Genomic DNA, 21455 nt, shown 5'->3' with positions numbered 1-21455 from the left:
ATTTGTAACATGCCACACATTGGAATTCCACCCTCCATATGTTGGACTGACTGTACGAACAGAGAAAAGCCCTCACTGATTTCTTGATGATCCAAGTGGATAGGGGTACTCCCCTGTGTAACTTCAATGTCATCCAGAGGCAGCTCATACGTGACACCTGCTGTTTGTTCAGGCCCTTTGAGGAAACCACATTATTAGTCAGTCACCAGGATTACGGGATGAACAACGTCATTCCACTGCTTCATTTTTTACAACACGTGTTGGAAACGAATGCTGGTCAGGGCACTGGAGTCATGGTGCCTACATCCCAGGGCTACATGAGCCCTGTGGGGGCTGATCTGGAAGAGGAGGAGGAGGGGGAGGGGCACAGTGGAGCCCAGTTTAGGTTTCGCCAAATGGGAGTTTTTTCTAGTAATCTGACAGGAGAGGAGGAGCAAGAGCAGCCAGAGGAGCTAGAGGGTTATGAGGAAGGCGAGACAGAGGACCCAGACACACCGTGGCAGTATGCAGTGAAGATGGAGGCAGGGAGTCCCTCCGAGTCACTTGAACAAATGGCACGAAGCATGCTCACCTGCTTGCGTAGTGACAGCCGGATTGTCACCATTTGGCAGCGGGATTACTCCTGGATCTCCACCTTATTGGACCCTCGCTACCTCCACAAAATAGGGGACTTTTTTACACCCACTGAGAGGGAGGAAAAAATGACCTACTACAGAGGCATTCTATGTAGTCAGTTGGCCGATGCCTATCGGCATCATCATACATCCTCTCGCAGGTCTGAATCAGGGGGCCCCCTGAGCTCACCTTCCACTGCAATGGCTGCTGGGGAGGGTTGGGGTGGCAGGAGCAGTACCAGCTCTATCATCATCAGCAGCCTGAGTCTACAGTCACTAATGAGTAGCTTTCTTCACCCGCATAGGGAAGCAACTCATCAGCAGCAGGTAGAACAGGAGCAGGACCAGCGGGAGGTGGCATATCTTGACATGCCCATGCCAACACACCTTGAAGATCCGCTGGACTTCTGGGCAGCCAAACTTGATATGTGGCCGCAACTAGCAGATTTTTCCCTGGAAAAGCTGTCCTGCCTGGCCAGTAGTGTGCTATCAGAGCGGGTGTTTAGAGCGGCGGGGCCCAAGGAGAACTCGTCTGACCATGAAAAATGTGGAGAGACTGACCTTTGTCAAGATGAATCAGGCATGGATCAGCCAGGATTTCCAACCAACAATGACTGATGCATGAGGGTAGATTGACCATGGTCCCACACCAACACTTCACAAATATGGATGGTTCCAAACAGATTTAAGGAGCTGCTCCCCAGTTACAAACATTCCTTCGCATCAGACCTTTTTTCATCCACCTTTGTCACCAGGTACTGGTATTGCCACCCACCACACCACTCTGTCACCAGGTCACTTTCAGGACTATTGATGCTGCTTCTGCCACATCCAGGCTGTTTCATTCAGCCACTATGTGGTCAATTCTCATGCTTCAGCCAACTCCAGGCTGTGTCATTCAGCCACATTATGGTCTCCTCATGCTTCGGCCACTTAGAGGCTGTGCCATTCATCCAATATATGGTTTGCTAAAGCTTCAGCCAGCTCCTGTCTGTGCCATTCAGCAACAACATGGTTTAGTGATGCTGCTGGGCCTAGGACATTACCTATATATGTTTATGTTATCACTAGGTACCATAGGTCTTCAATGGATATTTCAAAATTCATCTTTTATTCTTAGAGATTGTGAGGACCTATTGTCTCCTCATCTGCTGCAAACTCCAGGCTGTGCCATTCAGACACTATATGGTCTCCTCATGCGTCAGCCAACTCCAGGCTGTTCAATTCAGATACTAAATTGTCTCCACATGCTGCCACTAACTCCAGGCAGTCATTCAACCACTGTATGGTCTCTTCTCATGCTTCAACCAACTCCAGGCTGTGCCATTCATCCATCTATATGGTCTCCTCCTACAGATGACACCTCCAGGCTCTGTCATTGTATTGCCATGGGATATGTGACTCCTTGTTAGATATGGTCCTTTGTACCCACACTTCGTGGATCGGGACACTAAAACCTGGGAGTTAAAGGGGTTCTCCGGTGCTTAGACATCTTATCAAAAGGATAGGGGATAAGATGCCTGATCGCGGGAGTCCCGCCGCTTGGGACCCCTGTGATCTTGCACGCGGCACCCCGTTTGTAATATGTCCCCGGAGCGTGTCCTTTGGATAGAGGATATCCAAATAAATTCTTAAATTTCAATGGTCTCCTCATGCGTCAGCCACCTCCAGGCTATACCATTCAGCCATTACAGGGTGTACTGATGCTGATGGGCCTGGGCCTAAATATTTTATATGGTAGCACTAGCTTCCCTAAATCTTCAATTTAAATTTCAAAATGTGTCTTTTTTTCTTAGGGATTGTGAAGTCCTGGTGTCTACTCATGCTTCAGCCAACTCCAGGCTGAGTCATTCAGGCAATATATGGTTTACTGTTGCTGCTGGGCCTGTGTCTGGGAATAAAATTTTTTATATGGTAGCACTAGCTACCCACAATCTTCGGATTAAATTTCAGAATTCATCTTTTAATCTTAGGGATTGTGAAGCCCTAGTGTTTACTCATGTTACTGCCAACTCCTGGCTGTGCCATTCAGACACTATATGGTCTCCTCATGTTTTAGCCAATTCCAGGTTGTGTCATTTAGGCAATATATGGTTTACTGATGCTGCTGGGCCTGGGACTGTGCCTAAACATTTTTTATGGTAGCACTAGCTAACATAAATCTTCAATTTCAGTTTCAAAATCCATCTTTTAATCTTAGGGATTGTGAAGCCCTAGTGTCTACTCATGCTGCTGCCAACTCCAGGTTGTGTCATTCAGCCACTAAATGGTCTCCTTCTGCTGCCAACACTTCCACACTGTGTCATTCAGCCACTATATGGTGTCCTCATGCTGCCAACACCTCCACACTGTGTTATTCAGCCACTATATGGTCTCCTCCTGCTGCCAACACCTCCACACTGTGTCATTCAGCCACTATATGGACTCCTCATGCTGGCAACACCTCCACGCTGTGTCATTCAGCCACTACATCGTCTCTTCATACTGATGCCACCTCCAGGCTCTGTCATTCTTTAACAAGCAGAGTTAAAAAAAAAAAAAAAAAGTTTTTTGAATAAAAATTCACGCAAGATCTGGTATTTATTCTACTTGTGCATTTGCTACATATAATATTATAGATGATTTACCTGATCTTCCACTTATGAAGTGTTTTCTGTACGGCTTTATTAATGTCTTCATTTCTCAGACTGTAAATAATGGGGTTGACCAAAGGAGTAAACACAGTATATAGCAGGGAGAGGATTTTACTCATGGTCAGTGTTTGTCCTTTTGTTGGGACCATATAAACACTGAGCAAAGTCCCATAGAATATGGAGACCACAATGAGGTGGGAGCTACAGGTGGAGAAGGCTTTCTGTCTACCAGTATTGGATGGGATCCTTAGGATTGTTAGGACAATATAAGTATAAGACATTACAATGATGGTGGTTGGAATGAAGACATCTGGGATGCTTATTACATAAATCTCCAAGTGGACAATGAAAGTGTTAGAACAGGAAAGTTCTAGTAAGGGAATAAAGTCACAAAATAAATGGTCAATGATATTGGGACCACAGAAGTTTAGCGTTGTTATTGTTATGGTATAAATCATAGTAACAGAACATCCAGACAACCAAGAGATGACGGTCAGTATAACACAATGGGCACTTGTCATGATAGAGGAGTAACGGAGAGGATTACAGATGGCCACATATCTGTCATAAGACATCACAGCAAGGAGAAAACATTCAAATCCTTCTGAGGTGGAAAAGAAATAAAGCTGAGTGATACAACCAATAAAAGTCATGGTCCCCCCATTATTCAGTAGGATGTGGATCATATTGGGGACAATATCTGTGGATAACAAGATGTCACTGATGGACAGATGTGAGATGAAGAAGTACATTGGGGTGTGGAGGTTTTTGCTGGTGGACACCAGGGTGATGATCAGGAGATTCCCACAAATTATCAGACAATAAACCACAAGGAACAGACAGAACAGGAAAAGTCTTAACCCTCGACTGACCTGAAATCCTAAGAGAAGGAACTCTGTGACCTCCGTCCTGTTGTTCTCCTGTATGTAGATCTAGGCAGTAGGTATAATGTGTTATAAATCCAGAGGAAATAACTCTTATCATAAGACACAAGACTTAGAGTGACCCCAATATATGACCCATAGAGAAATGTTATAACATATATTGTCTACTATACTGTAACTTTATATATTTATATCAGGGACAGAACATCTTGCTGGGTGCTCCTTGTATGCAGCGGTTGGCATCGACCAAAACTTGTCCAAGGAGGAAAATTACAGAAAGGAGTTAGATCACTCAGGGCATTGCAGCTTCCTTTGTAAGGGACTGTGTAAGGCAGCAGGACAGTCTGGGGGCCTATGCTGACAAGTTTCCGCCTATTTCTGATAAATTAAGATTTCCTTTACATAATTTGTACCAGGAAGCAGTATGGGAAAAAGGTGATGGGATGCTTTGTACTAAAAACCATGGATCCTGGCATCATGTGGATATTAGGGGATCATGTTATCCCTTACTAGAACATTGTGCAGATAAAGTCTTTGCCCTTCATGGCAGCAGGATCTCTTAATGGCAGTGCCCTCTATCAACAGGATAATGCCCCCGGCCTGTAGACATTCTTCAGTAATGAGGAACATGACAAAGAGGTTAAAATGGTGACTAAGCCTCTAAAATCCCTATATTGAGATCTGTTATATCCTATGTGAGATTTTCTGGAGAAATAAGATCCATCCATGGAGGCCGCACCTCACAACTTACAGGATCTGCTGCTGATATCACATGACACATCACAGGTCTATGGAGTCCGGTCCTTGATGGGTCAGAGATGTTTGACAGTGTGAGGAGGATCTATATAATATTAGGTGCTTTATAGTTTTATTTGATCTGTGTAGATGGATTACAATATTTCAGACATTTCCAGTCATCTATATAAATTATTTCTCGTGTAATGTTATATAAATGTCACTTACATCAGATATTTCTTTATTCTTCATGTTCAGATGAATATCTCTTCTCTTTGCTCTCAGGTCTCTCTCTGGGGGGATGGAGGACGATGTTACACAGGAGCAGCGTCAGCGTCTATGACCCCCAGACCCCTGAATGTGAAGCATTACCTGACGATATTTATCTACAAGATGAAGACAAGGGACCAGGTAGAAGAACCCCCTGGAGATATCTCTGCTATCGTCTGATGACTCTACAGGGTTCAGGTCTATAGAGAAAACTAGAAATAAATCTGTAATTCATTAACATATCAAAAATTTGAATTATTTATTTATAAGAATTTGTGAAACATTCAGTTATACATGACATCATGGAGATAAGGAAGTTCAATTCTCCCTTTCATACAGATGGTTCCAAACATAGGAACAACTCTCTCTCTCTCTTTCCTCTCTCACTTTTCTGAACTAAAAATTCCTCTGACTTCTCCTATGAAGAGCGGATGGACTAGCTCTGCTCTCCCTTCTAGAAGGTCCTTACAGTGTTTAATGTGTGTAACATAAAGCAGCATAAAGACAGTATAAACAGTACAAGAAAGACCTAATCAAACACTTTTGTCGGTGACAGAGTTGAGTAAATATGTTTTTCGTTTAAATGTTTTTAATTGGGTTTTAACATTACAAACAGACTGTACGTACCCAGGTATACATAACATTATAGTACAATACAGAGAAATATACGTTTAAAGAAACAGAACAAAATATACAGAGTAATAGCCAGCAACTATTGGCAAATACATCAGGCAAATGTAGATTTAACACGGAATATATAGAAAAGACCAATGAAGGTTACAGAATGTATGAATATGGAAATAACTAAAACAGAAGCACAACCTGAGAAAGAGAGAAATTATAATGGAGATCACATGTAAATAGGCAGTATGGAAGGCAAAGACATTTCATTTTGAGGCTAATAATGTCAGTGTATGTTAAGGCAGGGAACAATATGGAGAGTGGGTCCAATAAAACCATTTGAAGGTAAAAGCATCATAAGAGTTGTTACCCAAAGAAATAATCGTCTCGTAAGGACTCAATTACTTCTGTCATATCTGGAATAGTAGGAGACTTCCAGTATTGAAGAAGGATTATTTTAGCTATTATACAGACTAAGCAGGTCAAAGCTCCAAATTTACTGGGGAGAAGATTAATTCCCATGAATAAAAGAACTGTTTGTGGCGACCAATCAAGATGACAAGGAATTAAAGGGGTACTCCGGCCCCTATCCTTTGGATAGGGGATAAGATGTCTGACCACGGGGGTCCCGCCACTAGGGACCCCCGCAATCTTGCATTCGACACCCACCTCTTTGAGCTGCATGCCGCGCTGCCAGGTCACAAACTGCCGGGTGCCTACCACGGGGGTGGAGTCACGATACTGATACAGACCAAGAGGTTCCCATCTCTACTTACCAACTACGGAGTGGAAGTGAAGTGTGGAATTTATTATTGTGTAGGAGGGAATTATAGAAGAACTCCAAACCCTTTTTTATGCCTGACAGGTGTAGGTTTGTCAATGACTCCACTCCAAGACCTGACGGGGTCAGTCTGCTCAACAGATGTCTAACGTAAGCATTTGTAAAAATCCCTTGAAGTAATAGAAAATTTGGATCTGAGCTCTTGGAATGTGAGGATGGTAGATTAATCATAAAGGTCTCTCACGGTACATATTCCACTAGTTGACCATAGGGAGAGATAAGTGTGTGGCAGCATGGCCATTAAACAGTAAAACATTAGGGATTGAACATCAAGTCGATTATCAGGCGAAACTACACGGTGAAATTGTGTCCACGCAGTCGTAGAGGCCGACACTGTCATGCCTAATGTGTTAGGAAAAGGAATGGACAAAAAAGGTAAGTACACAAAGACCTCCAAGGAAACCACAGGATCAAGCAAGGCGCGTGGATATTGTGTAGAATGAATAGGTTTATTACCCACAATGCTACACATTTTGCGGAAGATCGCTTCATAAGGCCTGATGAAGTGGTCTTCTGCGAAACGCGTTGCATTGTGGGTAATAATCCTTTTCACTCTACTCAAGATCCACGCGCCTTGCTTGATCCTGTGGTTTCCTTGGAGGTCTTTTTGTGTTTGTTGTATTATCCCAGGAGGTAATGCCATATTCACATTGGGAAAGAGGTTGTCACCTTGAAATGGGTCTGTGCCTTTTGGTTATTAAAATCACCTCAAAATACCACCTGCTTGGACTAAGTCCTTCTTTAGTGGATCGTGCCAGGTACCCGGGATTTTTCCCCTACTCACCTACCCACACTCTTGGTCAAAATAGAACGTTCTGTGCACGGATGTTTGTTGCCCCAAATAAAAGTAGAAAGTAATGAGTGAGCTTATGTGAAAAATGTTGTGGGTTCTGATATAGGCAGGGTGAGATAAAAATATAAAAATTTAGGGAGCATGAACATTTTAAATGTTGCAGATCTATCTATCCAAGATATTTCATGCTTAGACAAGCAGTTAAATTTTTTTTAACATCCTCCAGCAACACCTCATAGTTCATGGAGTACAACTGGGTAACAGATGTCATTAAGGTGGTACCTAGATAATTAATACTTTTAGTTTGCCAGTCAAACGGATATGTGGTCCTAAGCATCTCAACTTAGGTTGGAGAGAGGTGAAAAGGGAAAGTCTGGGTCTTTTCAGAGTTTAACCCCTTAAAAACGCAGGACGTAAATGTACGTCCTGGTGAGGTGGTACTTAACGCACCAGGATGTACATTTACGCCCTATACATAACCGTGAGCATCTGAGCGATGCTCGGGTCATGCAAGGCAGGTCCCAGCTGCTGATAGCAGCCAGGGACCCGCCGGTAATGGCCGACATCTGCGATTGCACGGATGTCCGCCATTAACTGGTCAAATGCCGTGATCAATACAAATCACAGCATCTGCAGCGCTGCGGTCACTAAAATGAATGCCACGCTGCCACAGCGATCCGATCATCCAGAACGACAGATGGAGGTCCCCTCACCTGCCTCCGCTGCTTTCTATGGGTCTTTGGCTCTGGTCTGCATTCGAGCAGACCAGAGTAGAAGATGCCCCATACATAGCACTGAACAGTATTAGCAATGAAATAATTGCTATAAACAGTCCCCTATGGGGAATATTAAAGTGTAAAAATAAAAGTAAAAAAAATGTGAAAAACCCCATCCTCCAATAAAAATGTAATTTGTTCCACTTTCCCCATTTCACTCCCAAAAAGTGTAAAAAATAAAATAAAAAAAATATTTAATACATATTTGGTATCGCCACATGCGTAAATATCCAAACTATTATAATATAATGTTAATGATACTGTACGGTGAACAGCGTGAACTTAAAAAAAAAAGTCCAAAGTTGCTGCTTTTTTTATTCCCAAAAAAATGATAAGAAATGTATTACAAGATTTATTTAAGCAAATATGGTATCAATAAAAAGTACAGATCATGGCGAAAAAAATTAGCCCTCATAGCGCCGCTTATACGGAAAAACTAAAAAGTTATAGGTCTTCAAAATAGGGGGATTTTAAATACCGTATTTTTTGCCGTATAAGACAGACTTTATCTTCTTTTTAAGTCGGTGCGTCTTATACGGCGAATACACCCCTATCGCGGCGGTCCCTGCGGCCATCAATGGCCGGGACCCGCGGTTAATACAGGACATCACCGATCGCGGTGATGCTCTGTATTAACCCTTCAGACGCGGCGATCAAAGCTGACCACCGCGTCTGAAGGGAAAGTGACACTAACCCGGCTGTTCAGTCGGGCTGTTCGGGACTGCCGCGATTTCACCGCGGCGGTCCCGAACAGCCCGACTGAATAGCCAGGTTAGTGCTTACAGGACACCGGGAGGGACCTTACCTGCCTCCTCGGTGTCTTCTCCGTTCAGGGATCCCCTGTATGGCCGGCGCTCTCCTTCCTCGTCATCACGTCGGCGTGCGTAACAATGTGATGGCGGCGACGGAGAGCGAGGATACCCGGCTGGCAGGAGAGACGTTCCGGAGCGACGGGGACGCGGCGACAGCGATGGAGCGACATCCAGGACAGCGGTGACGGGTCCGGAGCGGCGGGGACACGTGAGTATTACCTCCTATGCAGTGGTCTTCAATCTGCGGACCTCCAGATGTTGCAAAACTACAACTCCCAGCATGCCCGGACAGCCAACGGCTGTCCGGGCATGCTGGAAGTTGTAGTTTTGCAACATCTGGAGATCCGCAGGTTGAAGACCACTATTGGGTTCAAAATCTTGATTTTTTTTGATTTTGCACCTATAAATTGGCTGCGTCTTATACGCCGGTGCGTCCTGTAGGACGAAAAATAGGGTATATTAATTTGGTTAAAAAGTTATGTCATGACCTCTTGAAAAAGACTGCGAACGTGCATTGAGGTCGGGGGAGGTGCCAGAGCTAGACCGTCAAAAGATATGGGTAAGAAGAATGCTATAATTGGAGATACAGGTATGTGATAGATACAGGGGCAGTATATGGGGAGGGTCTCCATAGGTGAGTGATTTATTTCCCATCCCTATACATGCTGTTATATGGAGTATTGGTGTATTTCCTACATAAATTATCCCATGGAAGATTGATAAGATTGTAATACAGTGATAGATTGAATATCTAGATATGGTTTGGCAACTGGTATTCCTCTTCCTTCATGCACTTTATGGTACTTGATTGTTGCAATAAAAGACCTGATCATGTGCAATATATGTTATATGGAATTTAAATAAAGGTAATATTTTATTGGCTAAACACTGGTTAAAGGGTACTCCGGCGCTAAGACATCTTATCCCCTATCCAAATTGGCGATAACAGGGCCTGAGCATTATGACATCACGGCTTTTTTTGTATACACATTTCTCATGGAGCAGCATGTATACTACAATAGGGTCACCTGGGAACCTGGTCACAGTGATGATGAGAGTAACAGATCTGTACCCAGTAAGGACTATTGTGTATTTAATTTTTTGTCTCGGGAACTGCACAGAGTAGAATAGGTTTTCTATGGGGATTTGCTTCGTCTTTGGACAGTTCCCGAGACAGGTGTCATCAGAGAGCACTTAGACAGAAAAGAACTACTCAACTTCAGCAGTTCATAAGTACTGAAAGGATTAAGATTTTTTTTTTTATAGAAGTAATTTACAAATCTGTTTAACTTTCTGGAGCCAATTAAGATATATATATGTTATTTAAAAAAAAAAAAAAAGTTTTTTTCCTGGTTAACCCCTTTAAGTGTTAGCAGGACAGGGAGCCGTATTTGGCGATAAGCTCTAGAGAAGAGCTAATCAAATCTGATGAATCCAAATTCGTTACAAATTTCATTAAAAATTTGATTCGCAACAAATGTGAACATCGCCGTGATTCTATTGCGCGAATCGCTTCATTAAACTCCATTTAGTGCGATCCAGGCTCCAGGGCATCTAAAATGGTGGATCCACATATGATGACATGGGGCAAGGAAGCCTGGGAAGGCTGGAACAAGGGTAGACGGGAAGACCCTGAATCACGTGCAGCATGTAGCCTATCAGCAGCCAGATAGCCCTGTGATGTCACAGCCCTATATAATCGGCAGCCATATTCCGGCTAGTCACTTCATCCTTTCACTGCAGAGAGATAGGACAGACAGCACTTTGTGTGTTACACAGAAAAGCTTTTTCCAGCAGTGTTTCACCTCCTAGTCACATCAGCGTTCTGGTGGACAGAGAGCAGTGCATTTTTGCACAGAAAATATTTTTTACTGCAACCATTAACCTCCCAGTCACTTTCTTCAGCATTGTATTACAGAGAGGGGCAGAGAGCTGTGTGTTGCCTCATACGTTTGAACAAGCTGGCTCAGCTGTAGTTAGGAGAGGAGGGAGGAATATGTTATTTAGCGCAAATCTGTGTCTTTGTTCCACAACAAATGGTCTGCTGGTTATACAACAAATGGTCTGCTGTATTCTTAAGTGTGAACATCTGAGAAGTTGTATACGCAGTAGTACATGTGCTGAGTGTAAGTCTGTAAGCTTGGAGTGTTTGAATTTAGTCTAAGACAAGTTTGGGTTGGTGCAGATACTGTAGATCATTGTTTTCCAACCAGGGTGTCTCCAGCAGTGGTAAAACCCTTGAATTTTTTTTCCTCTGGTCCGTAGCACACCTGGGGGAGGGGTTAATTAATTAACTGCTCTCAGGTGTATAAAACTAACTGGGATACTCTGTTGAGCCTTGCTCTGGCTGAGTCTCTCTGAAGCTTTGGTTTGTATTCTTAAGTGTTGTATTCTTAAGTGTAACCATCTGAGAAGTTTTATACGCAGAAGTTTTAAAAAGCAGGAGTTGTAAGCAGGACCCACTGTAACTGTAAGTATTAAACTCCCTTGATAAAAGTAGTTTTTCTTAATAGTTAATAACAGCGGTTTGTCACCAAGGATATGGACAGCAGCATTGGAGGTTTTCTTCAGTGCACATTGTGCCACTTGTATACATCTCTGGAGCAGCAGCTTCAGGGTGAATACCGCTGTGACAAATGTGAGCATGTTGCCCACCTGGAAGCTCGTATTAGAGATCCAGAGGAGCAAAATGCAACATTGAGGGCGATTGATAATCTTACAGAGCAAGCAGTTAGTGGGGTAGAAATGGAGGTTGGAGAAACTAGCCAGGAGGCCCAAGTAGGGAGCTGGGTTAATGTAGTTAGAGGGACTGGAAAGGGGGCAAGGAAAAGGAAGGCCACTTCTGCTTCTGATCTCCCAAGTAAAATTGCCAAGTTGGGCGATGATGCGAGGGCCTCAGTATCAGAGATGGCAACCCTAGTGGATACTGGTCTCCCTAACAGCCGGGGGAACAGCTCAACTAGTAGTGTGGGGGATGGTAACGCAGGTAGGCCAAGACAGTTAGTTGTGGTAGGGGATTATATAATCAGGAAGACGGATAGAATAATTTGTCGCCAAGACCACCTCAACCGAATGGTTTGCTGTCTCCCTGGTCCCAGGGTTCGACATGTGGTGGAAAAGGTGGACAAATTACTAGGGGGGGCTGGGGATGACCCAGCTGTCGTGGTCCATGTGGGAACCAGCGACAGAATATATGGTAGGTGGAGGTCCTTGAAGAATAATTACAAGGAACTAGGTGCCAAGCTGAAGGGAAGGACCTCTAAGGTTGTGTTCTCTGGAATACTTCCTGTGCCATGCGGATTGCAGGAAAGACAGCGGGAGCTTAGGGAGTTAAATGCATGGCTTAAGTCGTGGTGTAAGGGGGAAGGGTTTGGGTTTTTAGAGCACTGGGCTGACTTTCCATTGGGGTAGAAACTCTATTCTACGGATAATTTGCACCTGAATGGAAGGGGGTCCGCTGTGCTGGGGGAGAGAATCCTGGAAGGGGTGGCTAAGTATTTAAACTAGGTGAGTGGGGGGAGGATAATAAAGCAAAGAAAGCAGACAGTGGGATGGTTAGGTTAGAGAGGGGTCAGGACATAATGGTGGGTGGAGAGGAGTCCTGTGGGGGGAGGTTAAGAGCAGTGGATAAGGAGATCCATGGTTTACAAACCAGCTGTAAAAATAAATGTAGCCCGAAAAATTGTAATCCCAATAATTCAAAAAAATCCATTAGCCCCAATAACTCAATAACTACAATAAGCCCCATTAACTCAAAAAATACCATTAGTCCCAATAACTTAAATAATAACGTTAGACCCAATAACTCAAAAAATCCCTTTAGCCCCAATAGCTTAAATAGTACAATTAGCCCTTATAACTCAAAAAATAACATTAACCCCAATAACTCTGAAAATCCCATTAGTGAGACTATATGTGTAAAACTTAATGGAAATGTAAAGTGTATGTTCACAAATGCCAGAAGCCCAGCAAATAAAATGGGGGAGCTTGAGGCCTTGATACTGGAGGAACATATTGATATAGTTGGGGTCACTGAGACATGGCTGGACTCCTCGCATGACTGGGCTGTTAATCTGCAGGGGTTTACATTGTTTCGCAAGGATAGAATGAACAGAAAAGGTGGTGGAGTCTGTCTGTATGTTAGAAGTGGTATGAAAGTCAGTGTGAACGATGCCATAGTGTGTGATGATTCTGAGGAGGTGGAATCACTGTGGGTAGAATTACAAAAGGAGGGAAATACTGAAAAAATAATATTTGGTGAAATCTACAGACCCCCTAATATCACTGAAGAGATAGAAGGTCGGCTGTATAAACCAATAGAGAGGGCCGCCCGGGCAGGTACAGTGGTAATAATGGGAGATTTTAACTATCCAGATATAGATTGGGGCCGGGGGTTGGCTAAAACTACAAAGGGGAGAAAATTCCTAAATTTATTGCAGGATAATTTTATGGGCCAACTTGTGGAGGACCCAACAAGAAGTGATACCTTGTTGGATCTGATCATTTCCAACAACGCAGAGCTGGTTGGTAATGTAACTGTGCGGGAAAACCTTGGTAATAGCGACCACAATATAGTTACTTTTGACTTAAAATGTAGAAAACAAAGACAGACGGGGAAGGCAAAAACATATAACTTTAAAAAGGCAAACTTCCCTGGGCTGAGAGCTGCACTACAGGACATAGACTGGGGGGAGGTGTTCTCAAATGCTGATGCAGAAGGTAAATGGGACATCTTTAAATCAACTCTACAGCTAAATATCTACCAAAGGGGAACAAATATAAACGATTAAAACTAAATCCTACATGGCTGACAAATGAGGTTAAAAGTGCAATAAACAACAAAAAAATAGCCTTCAAAAAATACAAATCTGATGGGTCAGCGATAACATTTAAACAGTACAAAGAGCTTAATAAAATCTGTAAAAATGTAATAAAAACAGCAAAAATTCAAAATGAGAGACAGGTGGCCGAAGAAAGCAAAACTAATCCTAAATATTTTTTTAGATATATAAATACAAAAAAAACAAGGACAGAGCATGTAGGACCCCTTAATAATGATAATGGGGAGGTTGTCACGGGCGATCAAGAGAAGGCGGAGCTACTGAAGGGGTTCTTTAGTTCTGTATATACTATGGAAGAAGGAGCTGACATTGGCCAGGTCAGTGCTGGTAACACATCATATAATGTATTGAACTGGCTTAATGTAGAGATGGTACAAGGTAAGTTAAGTAAAGTAAATGTAAGCAAATCTCCAGGGCCGGATGGACTACACCCAAGAGTTCTTAGAGAGGTAAGTTCAGTAATATCTGTACCCTTGTTCATGATATTTAGAGATTCTCTGGTGTCTGGTATTGTGCCAAGGGACTGGCGCAAGGCGAATGTGGTGCCAATCTTCAAGAAGGGCTCTAGGTCTTCGCCAGGCAATTATAGACCGGTAAGTCTAACGTGCATTGTGGGTAAATTGTTTGAAGGACTTATAAGGGATTACATACAGGAATACATAGGGGATAATAGTATTATAAGTGATAGCCAGCATGGGTTTACTAAGGATAGAAGTTGTCAAACCAATCTAATTTGCTTTTATGAAGAGGTGAGTAGAAGCCTTGACAGAGGAATGGCTGTGGATATAGTGTTTCTGGATTTTGCCAAAGCGTTTGATACTGTCCCTCACAGACATCTGACAGGTAAGTTAAGGTCCTTGGGCTTGGAAACTTTAGTTTGTAACTGGATTGAACACTGGCTCATGGATCGTACCCAGAGAGTGGTGGTAAATGATTCGTACTCTGATTGGTCCCCGGTTATTAGTGGTGTACCCCAAGGTTCAGTACTGGGCCCGCTGCTGTTTAATTTATTTATCAATGATATAGAGGATGGTATTAACAGCTCTGTTTCTATCTTTGCAGATGACACCAAGCTTTGTAGCACAGTACAGTCTATAGAGGATGTGCATAAGTTACAAGATGACTTGGATAGACTAAGTGTCTGGGCATCCACTTGGCAAATGAGGTTCAATGTGGATAAATGTAAAGTTATGCATCTGGGTACTAATAACCTGCATGCGTCGTATGTCTTAGGGGGGATTAAACTGGCAGAGTCACTGGTAGAGAAGGATCTGGGTGTACTTGTAAATCACAGACTTCAGAATAGCATGCAATGTCAGGCTGCTGCTTCCAAGGCCGGCAGGATATTGTCATGTATCAAAAGAGGCATGGACTCGAGGGACAGGGACATAATACTCCCCCTTTATAAATCATTGGTACGGCCTCACCTGGAATATGCTGTTCAGTTTTGGTCGCCTGTCCATAAAAGGGACACTGCGGAGCTGGAAAGGGTGCAGAGACGCGCGACTAAACGAATATGGGGCTTGGAACATTTTAGCTATCAGGAGCGATTAAAGGAGTTACAATTGTTTAGTCTTGAGAAGAGACGTTTAAGGGGGGATATGATAAACGTATATAAGTATATAAATGGCCCATACAAAAAATATGGAGAAAAACTGTTCTAGGTTAAACCTCCCCAAAGGACAAGGGGGCACTCCCTCCGTCTGGAGAAGAAAAGGTTTAGTCTAAAGGGGTGACACGCCTTCTTTACCATAAGAACAGTGAATTTATGGAACAGTCTACCTCAGGAACTGGTCACAGCAGGAACAATTAATAGGTTTAAAACAGGGTTAGATACATTCCTGGAACAAAATAACATTAATGCTTATGCAGAAATATAAAACAACATCCCTTCCCCTTATCCCCTTACACCCTTCCCTTCAATACCCTGGTTGAACTTGATGGACGTATGTCTTTTTCAACCATACTAACTATGTAACTTGGGAGTTAAAAGTTAAATTTCAAAATCGTAAATTTAAATAAAAAAATCATGCATTTCAATGGTCTCCTCATGCTTCGGCCAACTCCAGGCTGTGTCATTCATGCAATATATGGTTTACTGATACTGCTGCTGGACCTGGGTCTGGGAATAAACATTTTGTTATGGTAGGTAACACCAGCTATCCAAAATCTTCGGTTTAAATTTCTGAATTCATCTTTTAATCTTAGGGATTGTTAAGGCCTGGTGTCTACTCATGCTGCTGCCAACTCCTGGCTGTGCCATTCAGCCACTATATGTTCTCCTCATGCTGCCAACACCTCCAGGCTGTGTCATTCAGCCACTATATGGTCTCCTCATGCTGCCAACACCTCCACGCTGTGTCATTCAGCCACTATATGGTGTCCTCATGCTGCCAACACCTCCATTCTGTGTCCTTCAGCCACTATATGTTCTCCTCATGCTGCCAACACCTCCACGCTGTGTCATTCAGCCACTATATGGTGTCCTCATGCTTTCACCACCTCCACGCTGTGTGATTCAGCCACTATATGGTCTCCTCATGCTGCCAACACCCCCGCGCTGTGCCATTCAGCAACTATATGGTCTCCTTATGCTGCCAACACCTCCACACTGTGCCATTCATCCACTATATGGTCTCCTCATGCTGCCAACACCCCCACGCTGTGCCATTCAGCAACTATATGGTCTCCTTATGCTGCCAACACCTCCACACTGTGCCATTCATCCACTATATGGTCTCCTCATGCTGCCAACAACTCCACGCTGTGCCATTCAGCCACTCTATGGTCTCCTCATGCTGCCAACACCTCCACACTGTGCCATTCATCCACTATATGGTCTCCTCATGCTGCCAACAACTCCACACTGTGCCATTCAACCACTCTATGGTCTCCTCATGCTGCCAACACCTCCACGCTGTGTCATTCAGCCACTATGTGGTCTCCCCATGCTGCCAACACATCCATGCTGTGTAATTTAGCCACTATATGGTCTCCTCATGCTGCCACCACCTCCACGCTGTGTCATTCAGCCACTATATATTCTCCTCATGCTTCAGCCTCATCCAAGCTGTGTCATTCAGCCACTTTATGGTCTCCTCATGCTGCCAACACCTACACGCTTTGTCATTCAGCCACTATATGGTCTCCTCATGCTGCCAACACCTCCACGCTGTGTCATTCAGCCACTATATGGTGTCCTCATGCTGCCAACACCTACAAGCTTTGTCATTCAGCCACTATATGGTCTCCTCATGCTGCCAACAGCTCCACACTATGTCATTCAGTCACTATATGGTCTCCTGACACTGATGCCACCACCAGGCTCTGTCATTGTGATGCTCTGTGGCAGTGATTCTAAAAGCGATGTCAGTAATCTGTATGTTATTCTGAATAAAAGTATTATTTCACTTCCCCAGCACACTCCATATGCATGTTAGAACACAGCAAAGTGTTCTATACCCCTATAGAGGCTGTATGTTGGCCAGAAATAGCCGTTTTTTATATAGTTTCACCGCAAATAAATTTAGATCGAAACAAATTTTTCTACAGAAACCGGGTAAAGGCCATCTAGAAACATGCACTTAGAGGCCCATATCCCTGATTAATCCAGACATCAAGAACATAATTTTCAAACTCCTGGCCAATTAGCTGCCTTTTTGCCTGTACTCATAGGGCTTTATCTGATAGGGTTCATTAAGGGGCACTTGTCGATGACAAATATCCTTACAGTTCTGGCCGTACTAGATACAGTAGCTCATTCACCAGCTAGTGCGAGAGTGCCAGAACTCTTGGCATTGGGTGCCAAGAAGGCCATTGACAATGTCAATTGGACCTGGCTTCAGTTAGTGTTAGATACATTTATTATTGCAGGTTGTTTTAGACATTACTTGTCAGTAATGTATTCCACCTCAAAAGCAAAGGTCTACACCCCAGGTTTTTGTCACTGCTGGTCACCCTACAGAAGGGCATGAGACAGGGTTGCCCAATATCTCCCCTACTTTTTGATCTCACCCTTGAACCACTGGCATGGTACTGAGAAATATATCTTCTTTTCCATATTCCTATGCAGTTGGACATGTGAATTAATATATGGTAGATCTGTATGCAGGACAATGGGTAAGATTTAAGACCTATAGACTCTCAGATGGAGGATGTTTAATCGTGATTCTTTCTCGTGCATTTTATATTTTGTAAAATGGTCTGTTTGGCTTTTCTAGAAATGGTGATGATGGACTGTATTGTACATGCTTGACTTGTTTCTTTAATAAGTAGAGTAAAAAAAAAATACAAGGTTTTAGAATAAAAGTTCCCACAAGATCTGGTTTTTATTCTACTTGTGCATTAGTTGCTTATAATATTATAGATGATTTACCAGATCACCCGCTTATGAAGTGTTTTCTGTACGGCTTTTTTAATGTCATCATTTCTCAGACTGTAAATAATGGGGTTGACCAAAGGAGTAAACACAGTATTTAGCAGGGAGAGGATTTTACTCATGGTCAGTGTTTGTCCATTTGTTGGGACAACATAAACCCCGAACAAAGTTCCATAGAATATGGAGACCACAATGAGGTGGGAGCTACAGGTGGAGAAGGCTTTCTGTCTACCAGTATTGGATGAGATCTTTAGGATTGCTAAAACAATATAAGTATAAGACATTACAATGATGGTGGTTGGAATGAAGACATCTGGGATGCCTATTACATAAATCTCCAAGTGGACAATGAAAGTGTCAGAACAGGAAAGTTCTAGTAAGGGAATAGAGTCACAAAATAAATGGTCAATGATATTGGGACGACAAAAGTTTAACGTTGTTATTGTTATGGTGTAAATCAAAGTAACAGAACATTCAGACAACCAACAGATGACGGTCAGTATAACACAATGTCCACTTGTCATGATAGAGGAGTAACGGAGAGGATTACAGATGGCCACATATCTGTCATAAGACATCACAGCGAGGAGAAAACATGCAAATCCTTCTGAGGTGGCAAAGAAATAAAGCTGAGTGATACAACCAATAAAAGTCATGGTCCCCCCATTATTTAGTAGGATGTGGAGAAGGTTGGGGACAATATCTGTGGATAACAAGATGTCACTGATGGACAGATGTGAGATGAAGAAGTACATTGGGGTGTGGAGGTTCTTGCTGGTGGACACCAGGGTGATGATCAGGAGATTCCCACATATTATCAGACAATAAACCACAAGGAACAGACAGAACAGGAAAAGTCTTAAACCTCGACTGACCTGAAATCCTAAGAGAAGGAACTCTGTGACCTCCGTCCTGTTGTTCTCCTGTATGTAGATCTAGGCAGTAGGTATAATGTGTTATAAATCCAGAAGAAATTACTCTTATCATAAGACACAAGACTTAGAGTGACCCCAATATATGATCTATGGAGAAATATTATAACATATATTGTCTACTATACTATAACTTTATATATTTATATCAGGGACAGAACATCTTGCTGGGTGCTCCTTGTATGCATTGGTTGGCATTGACCAAAACTTGTCCAAGGAGCAAAATTACAGAAAGGAGTTAGATCACTCAGGGCATTGCAGCTTCCTTTGTAAGGGACTGTGTAAGGCAGCAGGACAGTCTGGGGGCCCATGTTGACAAGTTTCCACCTATTTCTGATAAATTAAGATTTCCTTTACATAATTTGTAACAGGAAGCAGTATGGGAAAAAGGTGATGGGATGCTTTGTACTAAAAACCATGGATCCTGGCATCATGTGGATATTAGGGGACCATGTTATCCCTCACTAGAACATTGTGCAGATAAAGTCTTTGACCTTCATGGCAGCAGGATCCTCTAATGGCAGTGCCCTTTATCAACAGGATAATGCCCCCGGCCTCACTGTAGACATTCTTCAGTAATGAGGAACATGACAAAAAGGTTAAAATGGTGACTAAGCCTCTAAAATCCCCATATCTCAATCTGTTTGACCTTCTGTGAGATTTTCTGGAGAAATAAGATCCATCCATGGAGGCCGCACCTCACAACTTACAGGATCTGCTGCTGACACCACATGACATATCACAGGTCTATGGAGTCCGGTCCTCGATGGGCCAGAGATGTTTGACAGTGTGAGGAGGATCTACATAATATTAGGTTATTTATAGTTATATCTGATCTGTGTAGATTGTATAATATCTCAGACATTTCCAGTCACCTATAAGAAATCTTTCTCCTGTAATGTTATATAAATGTCAAGGCACAATAGAGGAAAGATGCGGGTGGCACAACTGGATGCAGAACTAAACAAACAATAATTAAATATAGGGATGGGGGAGCCACAGCAAAAACTGAGGGGTACAAGGAGCTAAGAAAACATAATAAGAAACTGTGATCCAAAAAGTGAGAAAGAATAAGCTGCCAAGCACTCACCTCTAAAAACTTCAAACTTTATTCAGTCATCTAAAATGCAGAAAGATAAAAATGAAAAAACCACCACGGCATTGCTGAGCATGCACAAGGTGACGGAGCCATTTTGCGGTATTCCCTGCTTCCTCTGGCCTCGAAACGGCACCGTTGCCTCGTGCACGCCCAGCTATGCAGTAGCGTTTTTTTTCCTTTTTATCTGCCAGGAATCTTTCTGCATTTTAGATGGCTGAATAAAGTTTGAAGTTTTTAGAGGTGAGTGCTCGGCAGCTTATTTTTTCTCACTTTTTGGATTATATATATGTCACTTACATCAGATATTTCTTTATTCTTCATGTTCAGATGAATATCTCTTCTCATCTCTCAGGTCTCCGGGGGGATGGAGGACAATGTTACACAGGAGCAGCATCAGCTTCTATGACCCCCAGACCCCTGAATGTGAAGCATTTCCTGCCGATATTTATCTACAAGATGAAGACAAGGGACCAGGTAGAAGAACCCCCAGGAGATATCTCTGCTATCGTCTGATGAGTCTACAGGGTTCAGGTCAATGGAGAAATATAAAAATAAATCTGTAATTCATTAACAGATCAAAAATAAGAATTATTAATTTATAAGAATTTGTGAAACATTTAGTTGTACATGACATCATGGAGATAAGAAAGTCCCATTCTACATTTCATACAGATGGTTCCAAACATAGGAACATCAAATTAAATCAACTCTAAATAACTATACAGCTAAATATATACCAAAGGGGAACAAATATAAACAATTAAAACTAAATCCTACATGGCTGACAAATTATGTTAAAAGAGCAATAAACAACAAAAAAATAGTCTTCAAAAAATACAAATCTGATGGGTCAGCTATAACATTTAAACAGTACAAAGAGCTAAATAAAATCTGTAAAAATTTAATAAAAACAGCAAAAATTCTAAATGAGAGACAGGTGGCCAAAGAAAGCAAAACTAATCCTAAATATTTTTTAGATATATAAATGCAAAAAAAACAAGGACAGAGCATGTAGGACCCCTTAATAATGATAATGGGGAGGTTGTCACAGGCGATCAAGAGAAAGCGGAGCTAATGAATGGGTTCTTTAGTTCTGTATACACTATGGAAAAAGGAGCTGACATTGGACAGGTCAGTGCTGGTAACACATCATATAATGTATTGAACTGGCTTAATGTAGAAATGGTACAAGGTAAGTTAAGTAATATAAATGTAAGCAAATCTCC

General features: G+C 42.5%; 2 protein-coding genes across 2 annotated transcripts in view; both read right to left on the bottom strand.

Annotated features, from left to right (window-relative positions):
• Positions 1-17880, bottom strand: part of LOC130367151 (olfactory receptor 10A7-like) — a 46570-nt gene extending 28690 nt beyond the window's left edge. The window contains exons 1-3 of the mRNA XM_056569554.1: positions 17835-17880; positions 5239-5360; positions 3242-4179 (exon numbers count right to left, since the gene is read on the bottom strand). Of these exons, the coding sequence (XP_056425529.1) occupies positions 3242-4179; positions 5239-5360; positions 17835-17880 (1106 nt within the window). The remainder of the gene's footprint in view (positions 1-3241; positions 4180-5238; positions 5361-17834) is intronic.
• A 311-nt stretch (positions 17881-18191) lies between these two features.
• On the bottom strand, positions 18192-20574 carry LOC130367150 (olfactory receptor 1500-like). The gene is made up of 2 exons (XM_056569553.1): positions 20527-20574; positions 18192-19133 (listed from the first exon to the last, which is right to left on the bottom strand). Exons 1-2 carry the CDS (start codon positions 20572-20574, stop codon positions 18192-18194), a joined length of 990 nt encoding a protein of 329 aa, XP_056425528.1.
• Positions 20575-21455: the final 881 nt, after the last annotated feature.

Source organism: Hyla sarda, chromosome 4, assembly GCF_029499605.1.
Source record: "Hyla sarda isolate aHylSar1 chromosome 4, aHylSar1.hap1, whole genome shotgun sequence".
In the NCBI taxonomy this organism is placed as follows: Eukaryota; Metazoa; Chordata; class Amphibia; order Anura; family Hylidae; genus Hyla; species Hyla sarda.
This window is presented reverse-complemented; position numbering and strand designations above follow the sequence as displayed.